We start from the raw sequence: 26,014 nt of genomic DNA, 5'->3' as shown, positions 1-26,014 counted from the left end.
AACAAAGCACTGTGTTCTATTCATTATGCAGGTGGTGATGGGAAAATGTAACGCCTGACATGCTAATTATGATTTATTTTTTATTTTGTTTTAATAAAACCAACGCAATGCATTAGTACAATGTCTTCTTGTGAGACTTTTCTTTCCGGGTTTAGCAGTCATTTTACCTCACAGGAGAGCACGCTCCTTTACCTTAACTACTGTGTCCTTCCTGCTTTCAGATAAAACAAGTGCCAGGGACAAGTGAAACTGAGACGAGAGAGCAGCATGACTGCTATCAGAGAGTGAGGGCAAAGAAGGGATAATTGTATGCCAGATGCCAATTTTAGAAACTGACTTATGCGATTTTAGTCCCGTTGTTTGCATGGTAAATGTTGACCTATCGGCTTTCACGAAATTAATTGTTTGTAATGGCTAAATTAAATACACAACAATCAACACAGTTATAAACAGACCTGTTTTGTTTTGCAAGGCTTTAATATCTCAAGAACGCTATTATTATCATCATCATCATCATCATCATCATCATTATCGTTATCACACGCTGTCCTCCATGTTACCTAATTGTTTATGGTTGCGCAGAAGAGAGATGGCCTTAAGCAACACTGATATTATGCTCCGTGTATGAAATAGGACGAAGAGTAATACATGCAATGCAAATATGTGGGCGAGAAGCTTCTAAAAATAAAAAATAAATTAACTGTCATTAAGGTTTGCCGCAGCCAGTTATGGTATGTAAGCTAATGTTGTTCCTTTACCCGAGGTTCACTTTCCCTGCTCTTACCCAAATCTGTGGCGCGTGTTTTCCTTCCTTAAAACGACGACAACAACAATAAAAGCAATACCATAGTAATGAAATTATTATACATCATGCATTGGGTTGTTATTGCAATTTGGTCCTTTATATAATACAAACACATATTCTGTTGTTTTCAACTTCTTGAATAAAAGGAAAATGCAAGTAAACTGTATTAACAACTGGTGAACCCGAGAATTTTTATATATGCTGTCTATATCTATCTATACATATATCAATACATTTCTCTCTCTCTCCCTCCCTCTCTCTCTCTCCCTTGCACGCTCACTCTCATATATATATATATATATATATATATATATATATATATATATATATATATATATAATTCGTCTATTTTGTACAACATGATTTCTTTTTATTCTAGGGTGTCACAAATATGAGAAAATATATGTTTGGGTTTTTATGTGCTTTCACACTGAAAACTATTGTTTCTTCCATGCTTTTTCATATAGCTAAAATCTGTTATTAAAAATATATGTTTCGTGATCGTGGTTGAGCCGGAATTAAATTTAGGTTGATCCTTTTCAGGTGTTCGATCGAATCAAGCTAATGACAATCCAGCGCGCCGCTTCCTGATGGGTTTTGGTTTCGCTGTCCGAGGTTCTGAAATGTGCTTTTCTAGGGACACATCACATGACTCCTCAGCTTCTCTCCATACAGTAAGCTCTGGATTCTGGTAGACTTTAAGAGAACGGCAAACCACACAGTGAAATATTCTCCTCAGTGACAGGGCTTTGTAGAGGGGGTGAGCGGTATGATCTGGCTAGAAATGTGGCATTCGGAATTTAAAACAATTGAAGGTTCATATTTTGGATGTTAGAGTCTTTTTTCTTTTCTTTGAAAGACAGCGGCGTGATTGCCGCGGATGGGTATAGTGGGCTATAGTTTCCTGCTAATCAAGAAAGTGCACGTCTATTTGGGGGTCTGGCTCTGAGAAGATGTAAGGATCAACAAGCTTTTTTTCCCCAGTGGCTTCAGAACAAAAATGCAGAAAGGAATTCGACTTAATGATGGCCATGTCACCTACCTAGGTCTTTTGGCAAAGAAGGATGGCACAAGGCGAGGCTGTTTGAGCAAAAAGAGCTCAGACAACACAAAATGGCACACCAAGTGGTTTGCTTTGCTGCAGAATATGTTGTTTTATTTTGAGAACGATTCCAGCTCTCGGCCATCTGGATTATACCTTTTGGAAGGATGCGTGTGTGACAGAGCACCGTCTCCCAAACCTTCCCTGTCAGCCAAGGAGTGTTTAGAAAAACAGGTAAGCCGACATTGATACGTGAAAAGAACGCTTTTTGTAGTGTTTTTAAGATTAAGATTATTGTTCATGATAACAATTTGCCTTATGTTGCGGGGTTGGGGAGGGTGTGCAGGGATTATGTTTTCACGAAGTGCATACACTCAGCACCGCTGGCTTATTGCACTCAAAAGAAATCGAACAGTAGTGTCAAGAATGCGCACCTTGATTTTCTCCCCCCAGCTCCCCTCACACCCCCCTAGTGCGTGCGTGTGTGTTAGCAAAGACCTGCAACTGCTGCCACTGCAATGAAATGTGGAGAAGGCGCAGGCAGAGAAACATCCACGGGAGACTGTTGTAATAACGATGTACCTGTGTTCATTTTGAATGCTGTAAGTTTATCTCCTCGTCTCTTCATTAGAAGATCAATTTTTTACAATTCCACAGGCGCTGGCAAAGAGATCAACTTTGTTACAGACTGCATTTCAGCATTCACGTCAGTAATAAAATTAGTTGAAATTAACGACCAACTAGAAACTGTTTCTGTTGGAAAATACACATTCCATATTTATGCATAATTGTTAGACTATGTGATTTGACAATTGCCAAATACATACAAACACACACACATATACATACATACATTATAACATTGGTTTGTTTTAATTAGCATACATGAAAAGCATATCAGGAGCTTCCTCTCAAACATATTCTGGTTGTTATAAAAATACGTTGCCTAGCTAATTAAGCTCTAAGTTGTATGTTTCGGGAGATCATTTTCTCCTCACTTTAACGAGCAATAAAGACTAATTAAGACGCTTGTAAAGTCTCAACGTCGTCATCTGGTGGAGAGGCGATGTAATGCTACTTTTTCAGTTTGATGTATTGATTTCAGAGCCAATCCTCTATATTAATGGCATCCTCCATGGCAACTGTACCTGCCTCCAATTGGAAAAAAGTCTACATGCTAAAGTTAGAAATGCATATAAGACAGCGTCTACTGCTAATAATATGATAACTACTTCTGATAATTACAGTTAAAATTATTTAAATAATGTCAGTCGTGTAGGAGATCAGCTATATTATACATATTTTGAAATTCTAGTTTTTAGTTTTATATTTTTTAAACAAAATACATATATATGTCTAAATCTAGCAACAAAAACAATAAACAACATGTATGTGCAAAGCCAGATACTTTTAATGCCTTACATTATTAAGATACAGTGATTAGCGTAGCTCACACAGGGGACACTCATCCATTGAGCTCTCTTGGAAAAAGCATTGGCTACTCAAAGCAGTTGTACCTATATATATTCTTATATCTTTACATTGCATGTATAATTACCATTTCTGATTATAATTATCACACCAAACAATCTGTAAGCTGTGATTGTCAGGTACTAATTAAAATATTCATGGTCTTTATCAAGCAGCATTGCTTGGCCTTGTGATGTGCTCAGAGCTTATTGCTCGGCTGATGTAATAGTACAGTGTCAGAGAAATGTGCCTAATGTGATTTATGTTCCTTAGTTGTATTTTGACCACTTACACAAATCAACTTCATATTTAATAATTTTTAAAGTAAGAAGAAATATTACATACTACATGACTGAGATGAAGGGAACACATATCTCACTGCAATCTTTTTAGACATCTGAAGGAAAACTATTTTTAAATAATCCCTATGAACAGAGTCTTAAGTATCCCACCTTTTCAATCTATATCTAAGCCCTTTTGTTGGGAATGTGTTACATAAGAAACAATTATATTAATTCTTAATTTTTTCCAGAGCTGTATATACTGGTTGGGGAGTAACGTCGTTACGTAGTCAGATTACATTTCGATACTTGTATTCCGGTTACAGTTACACCTGTCAGGTGATTATTCTAATTACCGAGATCACTGATTACGTCTAGATAATTTACTTGAAAGTGTACAAGTGTAAGGAAATTGGGCGATTCTGAAGTATTGTATTGCAGTATTTTTACAACATAGTTTTTATTTACGCTCTCCAGCCAAAGAGCGGCTGATTCGGCGCCATTCTGCAATAGCCAGGTAGAATGGAAGCTGCCAGTCAGCGATATCCCAGCTAACACACTGTTCTACAACGTGCCAACGTAAATTACGTTTCTACAACGTTGTGGCAACATTGTGTGTTAACAGGGATTTCACTCGTTGAAGTACAGACAATTATTCAGTTTCAAAGAAAGATAATTGAACAAGTACACAAGTACACAAGATGTGCCTTCCACGCTACAATGTGCTGTCTGCTCTAAAGCAAAACTTCAAATAAAATAAAAACATCTGGAGATAAGATTTTATTTTTAAAATGTTTGCAGCCTTAATAGAATTATGCTTGACATGCGAGTAGAAAATACGCATTTTTATAAAAAAGATAATACATACGATTTAATTAAATATTATTAATCAAAACGGCAGCACATACATAGTACAGCCAAAAAAGTTATCGATAGTTTGTATTTGTAGTAATAAGTTATCCCATCCAAATTTAAGACAATTCCATGTAAATTACAAATGGTTCCTGCGCTTCCTAGCTGGTGCTGTGACCTTAACAATGAAAGACTTAATATAATACCAAAATAACAACATACAACGTATTAATAGTCAAACAAAACAAACCACACAAACTGAATAAACTGCGGTGCTGTGGATTCTCACATGTCAAACCTTTCAACTTTTTCCAACCGATAGCTATCACTTAAAAGAAGGTAAGACATCAATAATGTGTTAATTGCAGAAACAAGATGCAGAACATTCCTCGCGTGTTGATACTTAAAAATAACGGCCTAATTGCATTGATTTCAATGTGTGTTTTAGGTGCTGGTGAATTGAAACTGGTGACTGTGTTTCCCATCGATAGAAAAATGCAATGCATTTAAATCCCCTTTGGTTACAGCAAGTTGCTTGATCTGTGTATCTTTACAGATACAACAAAATAAACTGTAGCCTTTGTAAGCATTTAACGTACTTAACATTTACGGAGAAGATACCTGTTTAAGTTTTGAAGAAAATGCGTTTCACAGAACACTGAATAGCAGAAAACTGAAACAAACGCCCGCATTAAAATGACGGTTAACGTGATTCACCTTCTGTGACATTAACGCATTTTGATATGTATGATTTATGTCGGTTTGTAAAAATGTAAAGGGTATCAAAATAAAGTTTCACTTGTTTAAAAATGCATACACTACTACAAAATGCAAAGTATAAATATGAAAGAAAATTAAACTGATGCAAATCTTAATTACCATTTTAATTGTTTGTACTGTGGATAAAAATAAACAGTGTCAAAACGTCATCCATATTAGAATGTGTAGTACATTTTGTTTCACTGCTTTTGTTTTTTAATAAAGGGAAAACAAAGGATTCCAAATGTAATCTAAAAGTATTCTGATTACGTTACTGACTTTGAGTAATGGATTAGGTTACAGATTATTTTCAAAACAAGGTAATCAGTATTCTGTAACGGAATACTGCAAAGTTATCCTCTCAAATCTTTAGAGCTTTAGACTACAGGTTTCGGTGTCATTTGAATAGGTATCCAAATAGCCAGTCATGTTTTAGGCCCAAACGAATCTGTTACAGATGTAAAGGGTGCCCCTGAAATGGCGCAGCAATATGCAGTGTTGTCAGAACTAAGTATAGGGGCAGGGTTTTCATAGGGTACTTCTTTTACAGCAAGATCAGCACAGATTGTTCTCTTATAGATAGTAGGGTATTTCATGGCACACAAGCTATTTCACCATGCAAAAAGGCCTTGTACATCACAGCATGGGGTGCTTGCACAGACAGTAGGACAGGAGAGGGGAGGTCATCCTGAGTGCTGTGGGAATCAGATGTGGTAAGGGGTGACAAAAAAAAAGCACTGCAACATGGTGGGTATATTGATAATGAAATACCCTGCTATGGCTATAAAGTAGGAAAATATCCCCCGTATTCACTGCCATGCAACTTCACACTATATACCTTCAGATCTGGCTGGAGGGACTGGTGTAATGTAGATTTTCCTTTCCCTCTGACATTCTGGATCTCCTGACTGTTTCAAGTAAGTGCACTGTGTGTGTGTGTGTGTGTGTGTGTGTCTGTGTCTGTGGCAGTTAATACGATCCACTCCAAGACCATGTTCCTTTTAGTTTAGTCATCTTTGGGTTAGAAAGGTAAATGCTGAAAACTTTCCAGAAAGCAGGCTGCGTTGATTTTGATTTTGTTGGCTGCCATCTGTCCGTGTCAAGGTACAAGGTACGGCTGATTGAGATTACCTTGTGTGTTGGGGGGCGGGGGGGAAGGAGGGTAGTGAGGGGCACATGTAGAAAGCCTGGAAAAAAGGGACAGGCAGCTGAGAAACAGAGAGAGAGAGAGCGATGAGGGGAGGTGGGGGGACTTCTGTAGTGTGTGCCGTGGTGCATTGAGAGCTGAGGACCACGCAGGGTTGTCGGTAAGAGCCTTTAATTGGCGCTCGAGTAGTGGACAGTTCATGGCCTGGTGGCGTTGCCCTTGGTCGTCTCTTCATGTGGTGAAGGGGCCAGGTGTGCAGCTGGGGGAGTGTGGAGAGGCTGGGTGGGCAGGGGGCCATTGTTCTGCCAGCGGGGCTAAGGACAAGGAGCTCTCTCAGCCAATGTACTGTCAGTATGTGGGCTGAAGGGCTGTCAGCATTTATAATTAAAAGAGCATTAGAGACACTGCACAGGAGCAAAGGAATAATCAGTCCACTATTGATTGATTAGTTAATTTAATTGATAAATAGAACAGAGATTCCTACAACCCCACCCCCCCACCACCACCACCACCAGAACCACCACCAGCACCACCACCAGCACCATCAACCCTCCAACATTCCCCAACACCTTCTTCTTGACACTAAAAGGACAGGTTTAAAAAAATGCATTGTTTTCTATTTTATTTTATTGTATTTCTCTCACTAAAGCAACCTTAAATAACAAAATCAAACAGGAAGCCCAAAATATTTAATGTGTACCAATATGTTACTGTTTACACCATATGGAGTTATTGTCCATGTGTGTGTCTATTGATCACTGCAAGGTGGGTAAAGGTTAGGCCAAGCTGCTTTGTTTCTGAAGTCTGACACAGAAGGTGCTGTAGTATTTTGAACTGCAGGGAGAACGTGCATGTTCTCCACGGTGGTGGCTATGTTCACACATATGAAAACCGACAGTATATATAACACACATACAATCACAATACACAGAACAAAGCAAGAATGAAGCAATTCATGGCTAACCTGTCAAATGAATCCACATAAATCCGCATCTGGAATCACAGTCAAGCAAGAAAACATAGCCGTTACATACTGCTCCCTGCAGCGTTTCTTTTAAACATGGGAGACCAGTCTATTAACACTTGAAATGTGTGTAAGACAGACAGATGTCTTGCTTAAGCCACAAAATCAGAAATGCTTCCCTGCCTTCACTGGCATTGGCTGCAGTTGTTTCTTATTTGAATATCTACCAGGAATGTATACTTTCTTCACAGAAGTGGATCAGACATTCCAAACTCTTAAAGGTGGTCAACCTTCATAAAGCCACAATTAAACAGTGTCACTAAGGGTAAGAGTCTGAAATGAGCAGGTGCTTCATTACAAAATGAGCTTTGTTAGTCTGGAGCAAACATCTCTACCATATAGATGAAGGTGACTTCATGGGTTACTATAAATGGCTTACTGACATTTTGGGTTGATTGACTTCTGAAATGAGTGAAAAATGGACTGAAATACCTCCCTTTATTTGTAACCTGTCTTACTCTCCTGTGTGCTCATGATGGCCTGGCTTTACAGTGTTGTAAAGTCTCTGTGTATTAATATCTCTGACAACCTAAGTGTCCAAAAGAAGCAGTTATTACATTAACATTTGTCAGCTACACAGTACTTGTGAGGGAGAAGGATGAGAAGCAATCTGGGAAATGATCTGTTTTTCATGGACAGGGCTTTATTAACCTGTTATCTCCTCTTCTGACCTTTCACACTGACACTTGTGTGCAGGGTAATGTCAATGACTATATCTATATATCTATAGATATAGTCAGTCTTTTCAATAGGTAGAGACACGTGCATCTGGGAGGTTTCATAAGTTATAGTTAGTCTAATGCAGGAAGGCAGTGCAAAGCATCATATAACTCCATTTCAGGTCACTTCATGACCTTAGCTTCAGCTCACTGTAGAAACATTAAACTCACAAAGTCAATGTTCTCTTTATCTTGCATTTCTATGTGCTGACACAAACCAGTCAGCAGTTCTTTAAATCAGCTCGCTACATCAGTCAATGAATACCACAATGACTTGTATTACAGAAAAAAGGTCAGGGTATATGAATTACAGCCCTGCTTTATTAACAGGGTAATCAATGGCCTGAGGAGTCAGTTTTATCTGTTTGGATTACAGGCTTAGGGAAAGGGTAAAGAATTAATGCCAAGTCAGCAGGCGCCTTGTAAAGACACTTTATCATTTGTGACGCTGGCAAAAAAAAAAAAAAAAAAGATTTTATTGGTTGTTTTTGTTGTTATATTCTTGGACTGAATGTTCCACTTTTTTAACGTCTTATTTTTTTCCCCCTTATTTAAAAATAACTGCGTTTAAGCCCACAGTTACTATGGCAACTCCTATTTGCATCTGAAGAAGCAATGTGGAAGGGCCAATGAATTTGCAATACGGCTTCGCACTGCGTCTCAGTTATTTGTGACATCTGAGTATTTTTGTTTCTCTTTTTAACTGGATATACCAAAAGCATTGCACAGCATTGTAACCTAAACAATAGGCCATTCAAAAAGAACAAATGAATTACAAAGCTTGTTGATAATAAATTTATATGTATCATCATTCATTCCTTTACAATCACATTACATATTTTAAGTTTTTTTGTTGTTGTAATCCTTACATGAGCAAAACATGGTTTTGATGGTTGCCTGATGGTTGTCCTCTCTGTGCAGATGATTATCTTCTAGCTTGGTTTCCCAGTCTAAAAGCTGATTTTCAGTTTGTACAGGCAATGAACATGAACATAGACTAAAGACTGAGATGGGTCCCACACACAAAATTAGGTCATGCTGTTTGAGACCCAGTTACTTAATAAAGTTTCCCTAAATACAGTGCCCTATACTGCTCAATTTTGAAGAAGAAGAAGGATTCATCCTCACATGATCATTCATACTTTATAAAGTGACTGATTTAATTAAGAAAACCATGCCAAGTTCCTTGAATCAAGTGAATAGAAATCAATTGCTAAAAATGTGTGTGTGTGTGCGTTCGTGTGCATGCATGTGTGTGTATGTGTATGTGTGTGCATGTGTAACACCCACTCCTGAATAACCTCTACCTCTGCAGGTGTCTGGAGTGAGAGACATTGACTCGAATTGCTGCATTGCAGTGACATGGCCTGTAACAGCCACAGATGCACAGATTGTAGTATGTCATTGTTTTATGTGATGAACCTATTTCAGGAGACAATCTGTCACAGTGACCCTCTTTTGCATGGTATAGTAGTCAGAGTCTGGACTTCCCTTGGTTACAGTAATTAATTATGTTGAAATTAGAGCTGTTTTAATTGGTTCCAAATGAAAATATTACAGGAGAATAACATGGTCTTTTAAAATCAGTTAACACTATAGTGTACAGTATAGTAATGAGTCATTGTGTCCTCAACAATAATTCTTTTATTTACAATTACCTCTTTTGATTTGTTTTTCCCCCTTAACAACAAATAAACTTTCAATAGCACTGACAACAGCACCTGCATCGCAAAGGGCTTCAAGGCAAACAAAATGTCATTTTGACATGAAATAGAGGCGTTGTCACATTTCACATGAAACAAATAAACAACTTAAAGTCGATAACTTTAAAAGAGAAGATATGGTACAATATTTTTCAGTTTGTTAAACAAATACAAGTGAAAAGCAGACTTATTTTAATGTAGAGTTCCCCTTCAAATAAAAAATGACAGAAAATAAATCTGTTCTATTTATTGTTACTCAGTGACTAAATTGCACCAGAAGATAGTCTGTTGTTGTCAGCTGCTCCAAAAGGAAAGCTTGACAGAAGTAGTTTTTTCCTTATTAATTTATCTTTTTCCAAACAGAAATGACTATCTGGCTAATGAAGATTAAAATCGTGTTAAAAAATGAGTAATGAATGGGGTGACTTTTATAGGCATTTGCAACATCTGTGTGGCAAACTAAAGATTAAGTTGACTAGTGTGCCTAGAATCCATATTTCACTTTGGAAAACCCTACAATGACATTTTAGCCTTTTAAAGATTGGTATGATTGTCCTGTTGGTTTTTCTGGGTGTGACCTCAGCCTTGATTAGTTTATAAAGCGTGCTGACTGAAGTGCAATTTGGCCAGAATTTCCCAAAATAGGGTAGGGTGTTAATAACAGAGAAAAGGTCAGAAAGTTGTGACTCTGTGTAATGACAAGAAACACATTAAATGAAATTATGAGTTAAATAGATATAAAAAGTGTACTGTGAAATATATGCTTTTTAATGTCAATTGCAGATTTTGGCATACCTGAGCTGACAGTTACAGAGATCAAGAGAGAGAGAGAGAGACAGAGAGAGAGAGAGAGAGAGAGAGAGAGAGAGAGAGAAGCAATGTTATCCATAAGAGTTACTATCAATATTTAGGGAAATCAGCTAAAATAATTTAAATAAATGCCAAACCATTGTGCTGGATGTAACTGGTTTGTGTCGGTGTATCTTACACTTTTTGTCCTACTTCAGAGATTGCACCATGTGTAGAGACACACATGCTTACCTTTGGCTGCATTAATTGGGAGCAATCTGCTAGCCATTTACATACACGATGGATTGAATAGCCTTTATGTTCTTACATTTCCTTTAACCAGGGTATGTGGTGTATTTCTATTAGGGCCGTGGATGATTCCAGCCTTTGTCTTTGGCAGCTTTGAATCCAGCAGGCCAGCTCATAATGAGTTAACATGCATTGTCCCCTCCGTGAACAGCGTATGTGTATCCGTGCATGTAAGGAAACACTAATAAGGCTCTATTGATCCGACAGCATCACACAAGGTAGCTGGGACATTCGGTTATTTCTGCAGAAGGGTAGGAGGTATCGACTGCCCTTTCCAAAGAGACATAAAGCTAATGCTAGCCAAGATAAAGAGATACCTGTGCAATGGAGGAAAAATGTGTAATGGTCTGTTTCTTTCTCACCTGATGTCTCCATTATAGGAGTGTGAATTCTGTCAGTCTCATTGCTCTGTGGGGCAGGGCAGAGTTGAGGGCGAGTATTTGGAATATACGCTCTAATTAAGTTTACAATGATATACGTACGATCCATGAACTACATCTCTCCATAAATTAGATCTCTTCAAAGAAAAAAAAAAAGAAATACTACTTTCTTCTAAACATCTAGTATATTTATATACAAGTATTCTCATGTATATGTATGTAATACAATCTTGGCTGGGTTTGCACATTCTCAATGTTTTCCTGAAAGAAAAACAGAATCTTATTTGCAGAAAAGTAACCCCAAAATGTTTTCATTTGTTTAGTTCATGGAAGACAATACTTTTATCCTCCCACATTGCACCACATTACTGATGTAATGAAATTGTAGGAGACCATACTTCACCTTAGTGGGGAAAGTGATATTTTACTATGGATAGTAGTAGCCAGTAGCCATTTGCTAACGAGTAGCCATTTTAAAGGACATAGAGTTGACACTTTGCAAAAATGGCACCAGTTCTTAATACCACAGGAAAAACACATGAATAACTTATGCCCTTCATCTGAGTCCTGTTGTTAAATACATGTATAACAAGGTTAGGGTCAGGGTTATGGATAGGGAGACAGACTAGGTTTTGGGTTAGTGCTCAAACATGTGATTAACATCAGAATTAAGTGGAAAATCAAGTGTTATTCCCACACATGAATTAATTAAGAATTGGTGGTCATTATTGTAAAGTGTGACCTTTAGTGGAATTTATCATTTCGAGGGTAAACAACCCCAGTTGCACCCATTCAGTTTCACTCGACAAACTATAAAAAATGTAATTCCCCTCAGTGTAGCGCCAAATGCTTCATATAACCAATCGCTCATGCTAACGCTAAATTGGAGTTCTAAACTACTGAAAAGAGGATATAGTTTGACCCTGCTTATGATGTTACTTTTAAGTTGTTTAATTTTAACCATAAAGACTTAGTCAACTGAAGATATCAGATATGTAAATTATGAGATACACATATTTATCAAATTTAATTTAGATAAACATAAAAGACTAAGCATTTAATTTCATAATGTTAATGAAGGTGAATTGAATTAAATAACTGATTAAATTGGATATTAAAAAGCTATATGAAATGTAATATCTAATTATGAACTGGGGACAATCAGAGGACTGAATCTGTGATTATATAGGAGATTTTCATAAGGTTTTTAAATCAAGCAAAATTGTCTCAAATGCAAGATCAAAACCAGGAACCAGTGCAATACAGTAAATTAAACAGGGAAGTGAAAAAAAAACGGATGAATGATACAGCTACAACAGCAAATGGTGTTCCCAAACTGGTCCTCAAGGACCCCCTGCCCTGCTGGGTTTTGTTACAATCAAGCTCTTAATTACTCAATTAAACCATATATTGCATTGATAGTTCAATTAAGGATTCAATTAAGCAATTAAGAGCTCAGTTGGAACACAAAACAGCAGGGCAGGGGGTCCTCCAGGACAGGTCTGGGAAACACTGGTGTAAAGGATTACAGTGCAGTATGTTTGAATAGCAAGCATGTAGGAGAATAGAGAATTACACAAAGTTTGCGTGTGACATGATCTGTTGTGAGTAGTCGGGGGGGCGGAGGTTTTAAGATTCTGGGAATGCAGTTTGGTTTTTGAGGAGGTAGTTGGTGAGACACCATTCAGTTTTGAAATCCCAGGACAGCTGGATCTAGTACAGGGAGTCAAAGCAGAATGGGAAATACAGAAAGGTGAGAGAGAGGGAAAGGTGCAATGAAGCACCCAGTAATAGATGGACAAGAGAGGGAGTACATGAGTGAACAGGATTGTAGCAAGGAGCGAGACAAGCGACAGGCAAGGCCAAGAATCATTGGATGTGAAGAGAGATAGGCCAGTGAAGAAAAACATTTACTTCCCCTCAATGAAGTATGGATAGATTGATGAGAAAAAACATACATTATTTGTTTTTGAGCACTCATAAGGCAGTGAAAGGGTCAGGGGAGATATATTTTACTGTAGCCGTAGTGTTGATTATATTAGTCTCATTACTTATGCAAATGTTTTTCGCTTAGGGATTTAGTTATGTGTTTAATGCAGATCTGTAGCGTGGTTGCCGTTACAAGCTGTGCTGTACAGTAGCGTAGTATAGGGGGCTTGTAATGACACATCTAGCACCGAGCTCAGAGGGCAAGCAAGGTGTGTCATGTTCTCACTTCCTTTGTCTTTTCTTGTTCATTGTTCCCTAACTGTCTGTCTTATCATTGCGAACAAAATGTTGAGAAAATGACAGGATACATTAATAATTGTAATAATAAAAAGAAGAAGAAATTAAATACATAACGTCCCAGGTATTATCTTATTATGATAGTACCTGTCATATTTTAAGAACGTTTCCTCATCAATAATTTATTATGGGATGCTGTTATGATCAAAATTATTATTATTATGATTAGCATCATCATGATTATCATACATATCAAGCTGTAGTGCTGTACACTTAAAAACTGAGAATGACTTTTAAGATGCTGCTGGTGAGAGCTCTGGATGGAGGCTGGGAGAAAGCAGGGAAAGGGAAGCAGACTTCATGTCTGTGTGCCCTGTTTAATCCATGATGAGAAATAATTGCAGCCCTAGATAATTCATTAGCAAGGGTTTGAAAGTAGAGGACAGAGGGAGGGAAGTGGGGGAGGGGTAATGGGCTGATGAGTTGGTGTAAACCCAGGACGAACTCCAGCTCCATTTCACAGTGATGAGGCAGTCTGGGCAAGACAGCTAGCTTGGCTAGACTGGCAGGAAGGAAATCACACTTGAAATGAAGACAGCTCACTGATGCACTAGGAATGGGGAAGACTCACTTGTGCTAGAGTCAGCATTATAGCCCTATAGATGCAACCTGAACTGATAGCTGCAGATGGTCGTGCTGTTGTGTCTGGGCTGGTGTGGAGAAGATCCCTCACATCTGTCACTCTTGTTTTGAGACGAATGTCAATCACCTCGGCCTGTAGTGCAGTGCAGTGGAACTGCAGTGATAAGCTTCTGGTCGAGGCCGTGCCATGGCCATTCAATTTGGAGGGTCAGGGTGTGTAAAGGTGTTTCTAAATTAATAAAAATATGCATCCATTGGAGACCCAGCGTGACATGTACAGAGGTCTTGGGAATTGGGATAATATATTCTTGTCACGCCTGTTAAATCTTTGTGATGTGTACATCACACTGGGTTCTTTAGTGTTATAGTTAAAACTTTTTTACATCTTTCATGCAAGGGAATATGAGCTATTGCCTGTAGATATATGTATGAACATATATTGGTTACAAGTCATTCACACAGCAATCCAAACAGGTGCAACTAATATTTCACAAAATACTGTTGTATACCCATTTTCCCATTATGTCTTATGTGTTTCAACTTGAGGACATTGCATCAGAAATCTGTACGTTAAGATAAGAGGCAGATCAGTTTTTGGAAGACCTGGTGTGCTGCATAAATATGAGATACGTTTTTAGTGTTTTTCTTGGCTCTGTTTTCATAAACATAAAATAAAATGAGCAATCAACAAACAATACCATCTTCATGAAAAAGACGAAGGTGAAAAACCTGGAAATAAATAATAATAATTAAGGACAATTAAGGCTTTCTATGATGCGTAATTCAGTCAGAGAATGCAGTAGAAAAAAAAGTAAACGAAAAGGCCTGTTCAAAATGGAGTGAGGCGGGAACTGCCAACTTCAGCCACCAGCAGAAAAATGAGTTGCTAGGTAACAGGTAGTGTATAGTTATGTAATACGTTTCCAGCTTTTAGATCTAATCACTTTTCTCAGGGGAGAGAAATCCATCATGAGCTGGAGGAGGCTTTTAAAGGAAAAACAAGAGGAGCAGAGAAACTGACAGAACATATTTTTCCTCATTGATTTTTGTTGTTGTTGTTGTTGTTTTGTTTGTTTTTATCCTGATCCCCATTGTTATAGATTTAAAAAATGGTGTACAAGTATGGCGGTGATGATAGACACTGTGTTGGCGATGGTGAAGGCATTCTGTGGAGATGTGGACAGTGTTAAAATGGAAACTGATTTTCATAAATGTTACTTCTGATTTTGTCTGGTTCATATATATATATATATATATATATATATATATATATATATATATATATATATATATATATGATATAGGGATTATGTAACCACCAGGTTATTTAAAGGATTTTGTCTCTTAAACATGACAATTATTGTAACGTAAATTAATTAGTTCTTATATGTGGATTTTTATATAATCATATATAGACACAGTGATGATGTGCACATGTACAGTAGATCATTGTATGTTAGTATTTGTAAAACCATATAAAACTCCTGGGATATGTATACAATATATAAAATATAGATTTCCATTAAAATATATTAACTTTCCTCTTTCTGTCATACATTCCCATGAACAACCTAACTTTGTTACAGTAGGGTGTAGAGGAAATCAATATCAATCAGATGGATTTTGGACTACAGTTTGAAAGTGACTCCAGTTTTCTCCCTTTAGATTTGAACCAGTTTAGCAACAGCCGCTAAATTCTGTCCAGTTGAAATCAGCCATTTTGAATTCTACTTGGTAGAATATCATAGGCAAGTAAAGATAAAGCTCTGAAAAAACAGGTGAAAGCTGGTAGGTGGAAGTGAGACAAGGACACTTGCAGTTACATTCATTCCAAAACAAATACATAAAATTACTGTAGCATCGTGATAGCAAAAATATGGCGGGCGGGGAGTCAGTGAACATGGCTATTTTTAATGAGAAGAGTTCCATATGGGTGACTGCAGGACTGGAACGACTCTCTCTCTCTCTCTCTCTCTAATGCCATGGTGCCAAAAATGTTATTCACCTTCTGCTAAACTGCAGGAGACTGTGACCAGTCTGGAAGGTGGGGGAGTGCCATCCATGTGAAAAATGCAAAAAAAGGGAAAATCCATTCTGCTCACTGAGGAGAAAAAAATCCAAGTGCTTTAATGGCTTGAAAGCAATGCATTCTACACAAGTATAGTGGTAAGAAATAAAAGTGTCACTAGTTGGAAATGTGTGTTTGTACTATGTTACATTGACAATATGGTATACATTACATGTATTTCAACAACAACATTGGGAGAAATGACTTCAGCTCAAAGCACACATAACACCTGCAGAAATCCCAATAGAAGGTAGTTGTTTTCATCATAGGTCGAAAACTGATTGACAGAGGTCACAGAGCCACTAATCTTTTTAAACTTACCTGCGTTTAGCTCACTCCAGTTCATACATATCCTTGTACGAGCATTTGAGACAATTGTGTCCTTTCTCCTGTTTCAATTGTTACAGTCACTTGGTTGTTGGTTTTCTTCATTTGAATGCAACCGTGGACATAAATGTTGGGGGTGGGGAAAAATGAAACCAAACTAAACCAAAAAATCTAACATTAAAAGAACAGAGACAAACAGGACAAAACATGTATTCACACTTTTATAAATGACCGTGTACTACCCTGGACTCAAAGTGGAAATCGGTGCACTGTTGCAGATTATGTTCTTTCATCAAACTCTCAGAATAGTGGGTGGGGGATCAAATACATAGCTGAATGGTCTCTGGGTTAGCAGGCTGTTGCAGGTCTGGTGATGCAGCACAAGCCCCTGCTCACAGTTAGCGCTTTTCCACGGACAAAGAGCCGGTGCTGGAGCCGGAGCCGGTGCTCGGCCTGGGAACCAGCTGATGATTTTGGGAACCGGCGCGCTTTTCCACCGGTTTTGGAACCGAACGCTGACGTCACTGGTGTGGGCGTTCCCAAGCGCGGAGTAGAAGAGAAACACAGCAGTAAAAATCAGCACCGAGGACTGCGACCTTAAACCCTATTATACATCACAACCAAACTCATTCAGCGTCACACACAGCAGTAATAATCAGCACCGAGGACTGCGACCTTAAACCCTATTATACATCACAACCAAACTCATTCAGCGTCACACACAGCAGTAATAATCAGCACCGAGGACTGCGACTTTAAACCCTATTTAACCATCACAATCAAAATCATTGTAAAAAGCAAAACAAAAAACGCGAGATCACATGTAGACAAGCAGAAACGCAAATACAGCTATACGAATATGCTAAGATAACTCAGCCTTTTATTTTTATTTATTTTTATTGATGCATTAAGGGATTTACAGCGATTCGCTATTTCAAACACTTTTACTGTATTGAATAAAATACATGCATTCGTCACTGCACACACAGTTCATTATGAATATACTTTGTATGAGTGGATACATTTTCATTCATTTTGTGGCGTATTTTTACTTTTATTCTTGTTTAAACACAATGACTATAGACTAGTCTATTGATTATGGATGCGGCTGTTTTGGGGGTATTTTCAGCGCAGTCGTGGCAGATCAATAACCTGTTGAAGATCTCAGGTGATGTTAATGGTTTGATGGGAAATTGTGCTTATTGATGAAGTCTGGGATGATGGTCGCAAATCACTGTTACGTTGTCCCTGTTGCCAGACACGCAGCAATGCTCTTATGTGTTGAATGTCGCCCTGGATTAGAGCATCTGCTAACAAATACACAATAATAATAATAATAATAATAATAATAATAATAATAATACATTGTCAGCACTGCTGGCGTGTGATCGCTTGCAAAGCGCATCACTGTAACAGATCTTACTGTGTATTTGATCTCTTACTGTACAGGGCTGGCCGCCAGCTAGACCTCATCTTCTCTAGAGGCTGCTCCCCTTCAACACTCTCCGTGACACCCATGGACATCTCGGACCACCACTTAATTTCCTTCTCCCTTTCCCTCCCCTTCCTCCCCACTCCACCCACTCCCTTGGTCACCTTCTGCCGTAATCTCCACTCTGTCTCCCCCTCCACCCTTGCCTCCACTGCCCTCACTCTCTTACCTTCCATTGACTGTTTTTCCCATCTATCTGTCAACTGTGCTACCTCCTCTTTGTTCTCCTCCCTCACCTCCTCCCTTGACTCTCTCTGTCCTCTCACGTCTCGTCCTGCCCGTCCCTCCCCTCCTCAGCCTTGGCTCTCTGCTGTTCTCCGTGCAACCCGAACTAGTCTGCATGCCGCCGAACAAAAGTGCAAAAGGACCAAACTCCCAGCCGCCCTCGAACTCTACCGCACCCTACTGTCCACATTCTCGTCCTCTCTCACCTCAGCCAAGAAGTTTTACTTCCAATCTCTCTTCAAATCCACTATCAACAACCCTCGCAAACTCTTCTCCACCTTCTCCTCCCTCCTTGCCCCCCCCCCCTCCTCCTCCCCCATCTCTCACTGCTGATGATTTCGCCTCCTTCTTCTCCTCCAAGATTGCAGACATCCGCAGGCTCTTCAATACTCCACCTTCATCTCCCATCACACTGAAACCTCCCACCGATCAAGCTTCCATTTCTTCTTTCTCACCTCTCTCAGATGCTGAAGTTTCTGCTCTCCTGCTACGTCACAAACCCACAATGTGTGCCCTGGACCCTCTCCCTTCTCGCCTCTTCCAAGCAACTGCTCCTGATCTTCTCCCCTTCATCTCCTCCCTCCTCAACTCCTCACTCCTCTCTGGCTGTTTCCCCTCTGCATTTAAACAAGCTGCTGTCATCCCACTGCTCAAGAAACCAACCTTTGATGCCACCTCTCCTCAGAACTACCGCCCTGTCTCCCTACTCCCCTTCCTCTCCAAGTCTCTCAAGCAGGCGGTCCACCGTCAGCTCTCTGACTTTCTGTCCCAACACTCACTCCTTGATCTTCTGCAATCCGGCTTCCGCACAGCTCACTCCACTGAGACGGCTCTCTGGCTGTCACTGACTCCCTCAGCTGTGCTCGGGCGGCCTCCCTCTCCTCAGTCCTCATCCTCCTTGATCTCTCCGCAGCATTTGACACCATTGATCACTCCATCCTCATCTCCTGCCTTGCTGACCTTGGAATCTCTGGGACTGCTCTCACCTGATTCTCCTCCTACCTCAGCGACCGGACCTACCAAGTGACATGGCGAGGCTCCTCATCCACCCCGCAACCTCTCCTCACAGGCATTCCCCAAGGCTCCGTCCTGGGCCCCCTCCTGTTCTCTCTCTACACTCGCTCCCTGGGCCCCCTCATCGCTTCCCATGGTTTCTCCTACCACTTCTACGCTGATGATGCCCAGATCTTCCTGTCTTTTCCCTCTTCTGACCCTCTCATCCCCTCTCGCATCTCTTCATGCTTGTCTGCTATTTCCGCCTGGATGCACTCGCACCACCTCAAGCTCAACCTCTCCAAATCGGATCTCTTGTTTTTCCCTCACTCTTCCTCACCTTCTGCTGACCTCCCCATCAAGATCCACTTGGAATCCACCACACTCTCTCCTTCTTCTTCCGCTACAAATCTAGGAGTGACCCTCGATCCTGTGCTCTCCTACACCCAGCACATCACCATGCTGACACGCACCTGTAGATTCTTCCTGAGCAACATACGCCGGATCCGTCCCTTCCTCACCGACTACTCGACTCAGCTGCTCGTCCAGTCACTAATCCTCTCCCACCAGGACTACTGCAACTCCCTCCTGGCCGGCCTGCCTGCATCTACTACCCGCCGCTCCAGCTCATCCAGAACTCTGTGGCTCGTATGGTATTCTCTCTGCCACGATTCGCACATGCTACGCCACTGCTCCACTCCCTCCACTGACTACCGATACTGGCACGCATTCAGTTCAAGACTTTGACCCTCACCTACCACTATCTTGACCACACTGCACCAAGCTACCTTCAGTCACTCGTCTCTCCATACATCCCCTCCAGACCACTGTGCTCCTCCAGTGCCAGAAGACTAACTCTTCCTCCTCTCCACTCTCCTTCCTCCAGAGCCGCTCCTTCTCATCCCTGGCCCCTAAATGGTGGAACGACCTGCCCACCGAAGTCAAAACAGCAGAGTCCTTGACCTCACTCCGGCGCTTACTCAAGACGCATCTTTTCCGACAGTACTTGTAATATTAGTCCTCTATCCCTGCTAGATAGCACTTCACAGTTCTTATTATGCTTCTCGCGTTCTTGATTGTTTTCCTCCTTGCTCCCTTTCCCGTAGCCCTTGACTGTGACCCTACATCTTGACAGCAATTAGCTTTCACCGTCCAGGATGTAGGAAGTCACTTACTGTACTTGTGTAAATTGTAATTGGAATTTGTAAAATGTATTATTTTGAATTGCTGTTTTAGCTAAATTGAATTTGTAATGATTGATGCCTTGTACTTCACTGTATGTTTGCACTTTGTTTGCACTTATGTTGTAAGTTGCCCTGGATAAGGGTGTCTGCCAAGAAATAAAAATAATAATAAAAAAAAAATGTATGTTTTGTGTAATTCGCCCTGTACTAAGAAAATGAATTTATTCATAAAATATTAATCATGCGCAAACCAACCCGGGACACGTGACTCATAGGGGCGCTGGATTTGGCATCACACCGGACCAGTTAATGACCAGTTCATTAACAAACAACATTTCTGTCCAATCTATATCGTCGCATTAACTCTCCATCATAATAATATCGCTGTAACATGTCTTTCCTTTCACGGAAGCTGCGCTCAGTCGTCTCTCATCGCTGCCATTTGCCAACAACTAACTAGTTATTGACCTGGTGAGACCATATTGTCACTGTAGTGTCTCTGACAGACCGCTGTTCGCTACTGATTTCACTAATTTTTAATCAAAACTCTCCTCACTGCTCGCGTCTCTGCTGGCATTTTAAACATGGCGGCTGCACTCCGGCAAATAACTTTTGGTGGAGACGACTTTACCCCGCCCCCTGGCTCCTGACGTCACTGGTTCTTAGGTTCCAGACCAGCAAGTTTTTGGTGCCAGAAAAAGTGGCTCCGTGCCGGAACGGAGCCAGTTCTTTGAGGTGGAAATTAAAAAATGGTTCCAAATAAGGCACCGGCTCCGAACTAGCACCGGCTCCTTGTCGGTGGAAAAGCGCTAAGTGAGAGCCTGTGTTTTTTTATTGCAGTACTACTTCACTGTTAACTTCAACCATGACAACCAGAAGGCCCTGGAGTTGCGTACAGAGGATGTGAAAGACTGTGATGAATGGGTAGCAGCAATAACACATGCAAGGTACTGGGGAATTTGTTATTCCACTCTCTGCTTTCTCTCTGTCTCTTCTCTATCTATCTATCCATTTATCTTTTTCTCTTTCCTCTGTCTACCTTTTTCTATATTTTTCTCCCATTGTCATTCTCCACACTCTGTCATTTGGTCTTTCTTCCACTTCCTGTTGTTTTGGTCTTTCTCTGTCAGCCTCTCTTCAAGAAAATGAAAGACATGACCCATTACCTGCTGTAATTTTGCAACTGTAATCTTTAAGTTTCTCTAGGCTGAATCAGTTTTTAACAAACTCTGAACAATGTATATATCAGTATAATATATACTCAACGAAATGAATCACTTAATAATATTGTTCCAAATGAGAGTGAATGCTTTCAATTGCAATTGTGCATGCCATTTACCAAGCTAACTTATGAAAGGGAATGTGGCTTTATTTGAAGGCTCGTGATATTGAAGTCAATGCTTACAATGAAATAATCCATTCCTCTCACTTTCAATAGTTTGCACCTAAGAGCATGTTTATTCCACAATTACAAATCAGTAATTTGAATATTGTGTTCAGTTGTGTACAGTTTTAACATGCCATTGACTGTTATGGGATTTGTTTGAATGTGGTAGTTGTTTCAATGAATACAGTTGTTGTACCTGAAATGAGTGTTAATCGTCACCTTGAGGTCAACAGATAGGATACATGGAGCTTCTACAACTTGCTGTATGTCAGAGTACATCTGGACTACTCTTCTGCTTTTTCAGTTTCGCTAGGTTTTTGCAAAGAATGTCTACACACAGGAGGGCACAAAGGGAAGGTTAGCATACCCAAATCTCTAGCTAAACAGTGCACTGAGTTTACAATCAGCTTATTCCACTGTAAATATGAGATCTTTTATAACCCACACATTTATTGTAAAGGGAACCAAAAAAAAAAAAAAACAAGAAAAACAGAACCAAATCTTCTCCTCCTTCTCCTACCTCTTCTCCTTCTACTGCTTCTCCCGCTTCCCCTTCTCCTTCTTCTCCTTATTGTACCTTCTGAATCTCGTTTTTCTTTTTTGTAATACCTAACGCATAAAAGAAAGATGACATAATGGCTGTAATGTATCACTGTTGTAATCTGGGGTGACGTGGTACAGAAGGGCCATGGGCATCAATACTTGGTACTATGTGCTCGTTTATCATCCAGGAGGTCAAATAGTGATGACTTGAGTGCTGGCATCAGAAATATGGTGGTACTTCATATGAAAGACTGCATCTTTAACATTAGATGTGAAAATTATTACATTATTAAAGTGACATTATTACACAGCCAATTTCCATGATAGACTTCCCTTCACTTCATCACTCTTTAGCAGCCCCTCTCCTAGTGGAGAATGGCAGAGGCCTATGCTTTAGGTCCCACACACTTTCCAATGAGTACTGTTGAACGATGCTGCTTGCATGTTAAAACAGAGGTTACCTCAGAACAATTCACATGTCTGGAAGTCTTACCAGAGTCACAATGTTTTAACTGTCTCTTTTTAAAGGCAATTAGGCAAGGGCATGTTTCTGAAGCACCTGTGGATCTAAATAGGCATCTGATGCATCCTAAGAGCACTGTCTAGGAGATGGAAGAGCCAGTGAAAATGGGCAAATAAAAAAAATATTTAAAAAAATCTGATTTGCATGAAAAAGTTACTCGCCACAAATTTGGATTCTGTGGGAACTTGTGCATTTGAATACATTCATCATAGTGCATATTCCATATGTGTGCAAAAGTGACTTTCTGTCATGAAGGGCCTGTACCTCATGGAAGGGCTGTGTCCTGTGGAAAGTTTTATGAAGAGCAACATGACTGCCAGTATGTATGGTCAACCATATTAAGCCAATATTTATAGAATGTATTGGTGAGTATATGTATATGGATGGAATACACTTGGAAGAAACAGTACGCTGTTGAAAGGAAATCTACTAATTTGTCGGAAGAGAAAAGTATTTGATTGATGCATATTGTCAGTGCTCACTTATGGTTCTGCAACCTGGTCACTAAATCCAGACATGTAACAGAAACTGCAGACGACACAAAGGAGCACGGGAAGATGTATGCTTGGAATAACAAGAAGGGATAGATAAAGAAATTCATGAATCTGAGAATGACCACAAATATGTGACATAATTGAACGTGTGAACATCTTCAGATGACAATGAGCCGGACACATTGCAAGAAGAACAGCCCAAAGATGAACAGAAAGAAAGCTATCGAATGGCTCCCAAGAGATGAAAAAACACCTAGAAGACCACCACAGAAATGATGGGAAGATTAAATAATAAACTTTGTAGAAGTTATAGATTGAAGCAACTGGAAACATCTTGGGGAGGCCTTCATCCAGCAGTGGATTAGGTATTAGGTTTTGGGATTCCTTTGCTGATGATGGTGATGATATATGTATATTATGAGAACACTGAGAGAAACAAGGGCAGTTAATTACCTACTATTGGGTTTAATTAAATAAAGGAGACTGTTTTCTTCTATGTGCTTAACCAGTTTCCTGTAATGTTCCGCGGCAGCAGAGAGGTCTGACTCTACCTCTCCAGGTTGCTCTACTGTTATTCTCACTAACACTATGTCCAGTCTGCTGCTGCTCTGTGTGAAAGGCTAGGCTGAGGGAAGGCTAAGACTGCATCATGAGTTCAATCCTTTGTCACATAGAATAAGGGGCCCACAGTGTGCTGTTCTAGACATGTATTCACCTCCATTAGCCAGACTAAGATGACCCCTGCTGCCTTTTCCTGCAGCTCCTACTTCAGGCGTACTTCTCCATTTTGTGCGCTTTCTACAATAATAAACTGAAATTGAGTACACAGCTGGCGAGGAATCAGTATAGGGTTCAAAAAGCTGTGCTAAATCATTCAGGTATTTTATATTATATATATATATATATATATATATATATATATACAGCTCTGAAAAAAATTAAGAGACCACTCCAAGTTCAGAAATCAATGTTAAGTGGTCTTTTAATTTTTTCAGAGCTGTCTGTATATACAGTATATATATATACACTCACCTAAAGGATTATTAGGAACACCATACTAATACTGTGTTTGACCCCCTTTCACCTTCAGAACTGCCTTAATTCTACGTGGCATTGATTCAACAAGGTGCTGAAAGCATTCTTTAGAAATGTTGGCCCATATTGATAGGATAGCATCTTGCAGTTGATGGAGATTTGTGGGATGCACATCCAGGGCACGAAGCTCCCGTTCCACCACATCCCAAAGATGCTCTATTGGGTTGAGATCTGGTGACTGTGGGGGCCAGTTTAGTACAGTGAACTCATTGTCATGTTCAAGAAACCAATTTGAAATGATTCGACCTTTGTGACATGGTGCATTATCCTGCTGGAAGTAGCCATCAGAGGATGGGTACATGGTGGTCATAAAGGGATGGACATGGTCAGAAACAATGCTCAGGTAGGCCGTGGCATTAAAACGATGCCCAATTGGCACTAAGGGGCCTAAAGTGTGCCAAGAAAACATCCCCCACACCATTACACCACCACCACCAGCCTGCACAGTGGTAACAAGGCATGATGGATCCATGTTCTCATTCTGTTTACGCCAAATTCTGACTCTACCATCTGAATGTCTCAACAGAAATCGAGACTCATCAGACAGGCAACATTTTTCCAGTCTTCAACTGTCCAATTTTGGTGAGCTTGTGCAAATTGTAGCCTCTTTTTCCTATTTGTAGTGGAGATGAGTGGTACCCGGTGGGGTCTTCTGCTGTTGTAGCCCATCCGCCTCAAGGTTGTACGTGTTGTGGCTTCACAAATGCTTTGCTGCATACCTCGGTTGTAACGAGTGGTTATTTCAGTCAAAGTTGCTCTTCTATCAGCTTGAATCAGTCGGCCCATTCTCCTCTGACCTCTAGCATCAACAAGGCATTTTCGCCCACAGGACTGCCGCATACTGGATGTTTTTCCCTTTTCACACCATTCTTTGTAAACCCTAGAAATGGTTGTGTGTGAAAATCCCAGTAACTGAGCAGATTGTGAAATACTCAGACCGGCCCGTCTGGCACCAACAACCATGCCACGCTCAAAATTGCTTAAATCACCTTTCTTTCCCATTCAGACATTCAGTTTGGAGTTCAGGAGATTGTCTTGACCAGGACCACACCCCTAAATGCATTGAAGCAACTGCCATGTGATTGGTTGGTTAGATAATTGCATTAATGAGAAATTGAACAGGTGTTCCTAATAATCCTTTAGGTGAGTGTATATATATATATATATATATATATCTCTGCAGGTGAAGCTGTCATTCTTAAGTCTTACGTTTGAAATAAGTTATGGATTATGCTATCCTGAATGCTGCAGGCAGATCTGAATCCAGAATGTCCCAAGTGGAAAGTGAGCTTGATTGGCTTTACTGCCTGTTTTTACATTGGATGTCATTACAGATCATTGTGAAGCAAGACATTGCCATGAAGAACCAAAGGACATTTTTAGTTTTTGTCTTTCTTTCTCTCTTTCTTTTTTTTCACACTTAATTTAATGTATGAGTATGAAATGCACAAATCAAATATAACATTCCTCTTTCCCCATTCTAAGTACTTTTGCTCTTTTAAAACCTCTTTCCTGAGCTAGCTGCAAACCTCATG

The 26,014-nt window shown here is 39.9% G+C and overlaps 1 protein-coding gene across 1 annotated transcript in view; it reads left to right on the top strand.

Moving 5' to 3' along the window:
- Positions 1-1,469: 1,469 nt before the first annotated feature.
- The window catches only part of rasgrf1 (Ras protein specific guanine nucleotide releasing factor 1), a 47,609-nt gene continuing 23,064 nt past the window's right edge, over positions 1,470-26,014 (top strand). Inside the window, exons 1-2 of the mRNA XM_066701886.1 lie at positions 1,470-2,081; positions 21,278-21,384. Of these exons, the coding sequence (XP_066557983.1) occupies positions 1,806-2,081; positions 21,278-21,384 (383 nt within the window). The 5' untranslated portion in view covers positions 1,470-1,805. The remainder of the gene's footprint in view (positions 2,082-21,277; positions 21,385-26,014) is intronic.

This window comes from Amia ocellicauda, chromosome 4 (genome assembly GCF_036373705.1).
Source record: "Amia ocellicauda isolate fAmiCal2 chromosome 4, fAmiCal2.hap1, whole genome shotgun sequence".
NCBI lineage: Eukaryota > Metazoa > Chordata > Actinopteri > Amiiformes > Amiidae > Amia > Amia ocellicauda.
Note: the sequence above shows the minus strand (reverse complement) of the source record. Positions and strands in the feature narration are given on the sequence as shown.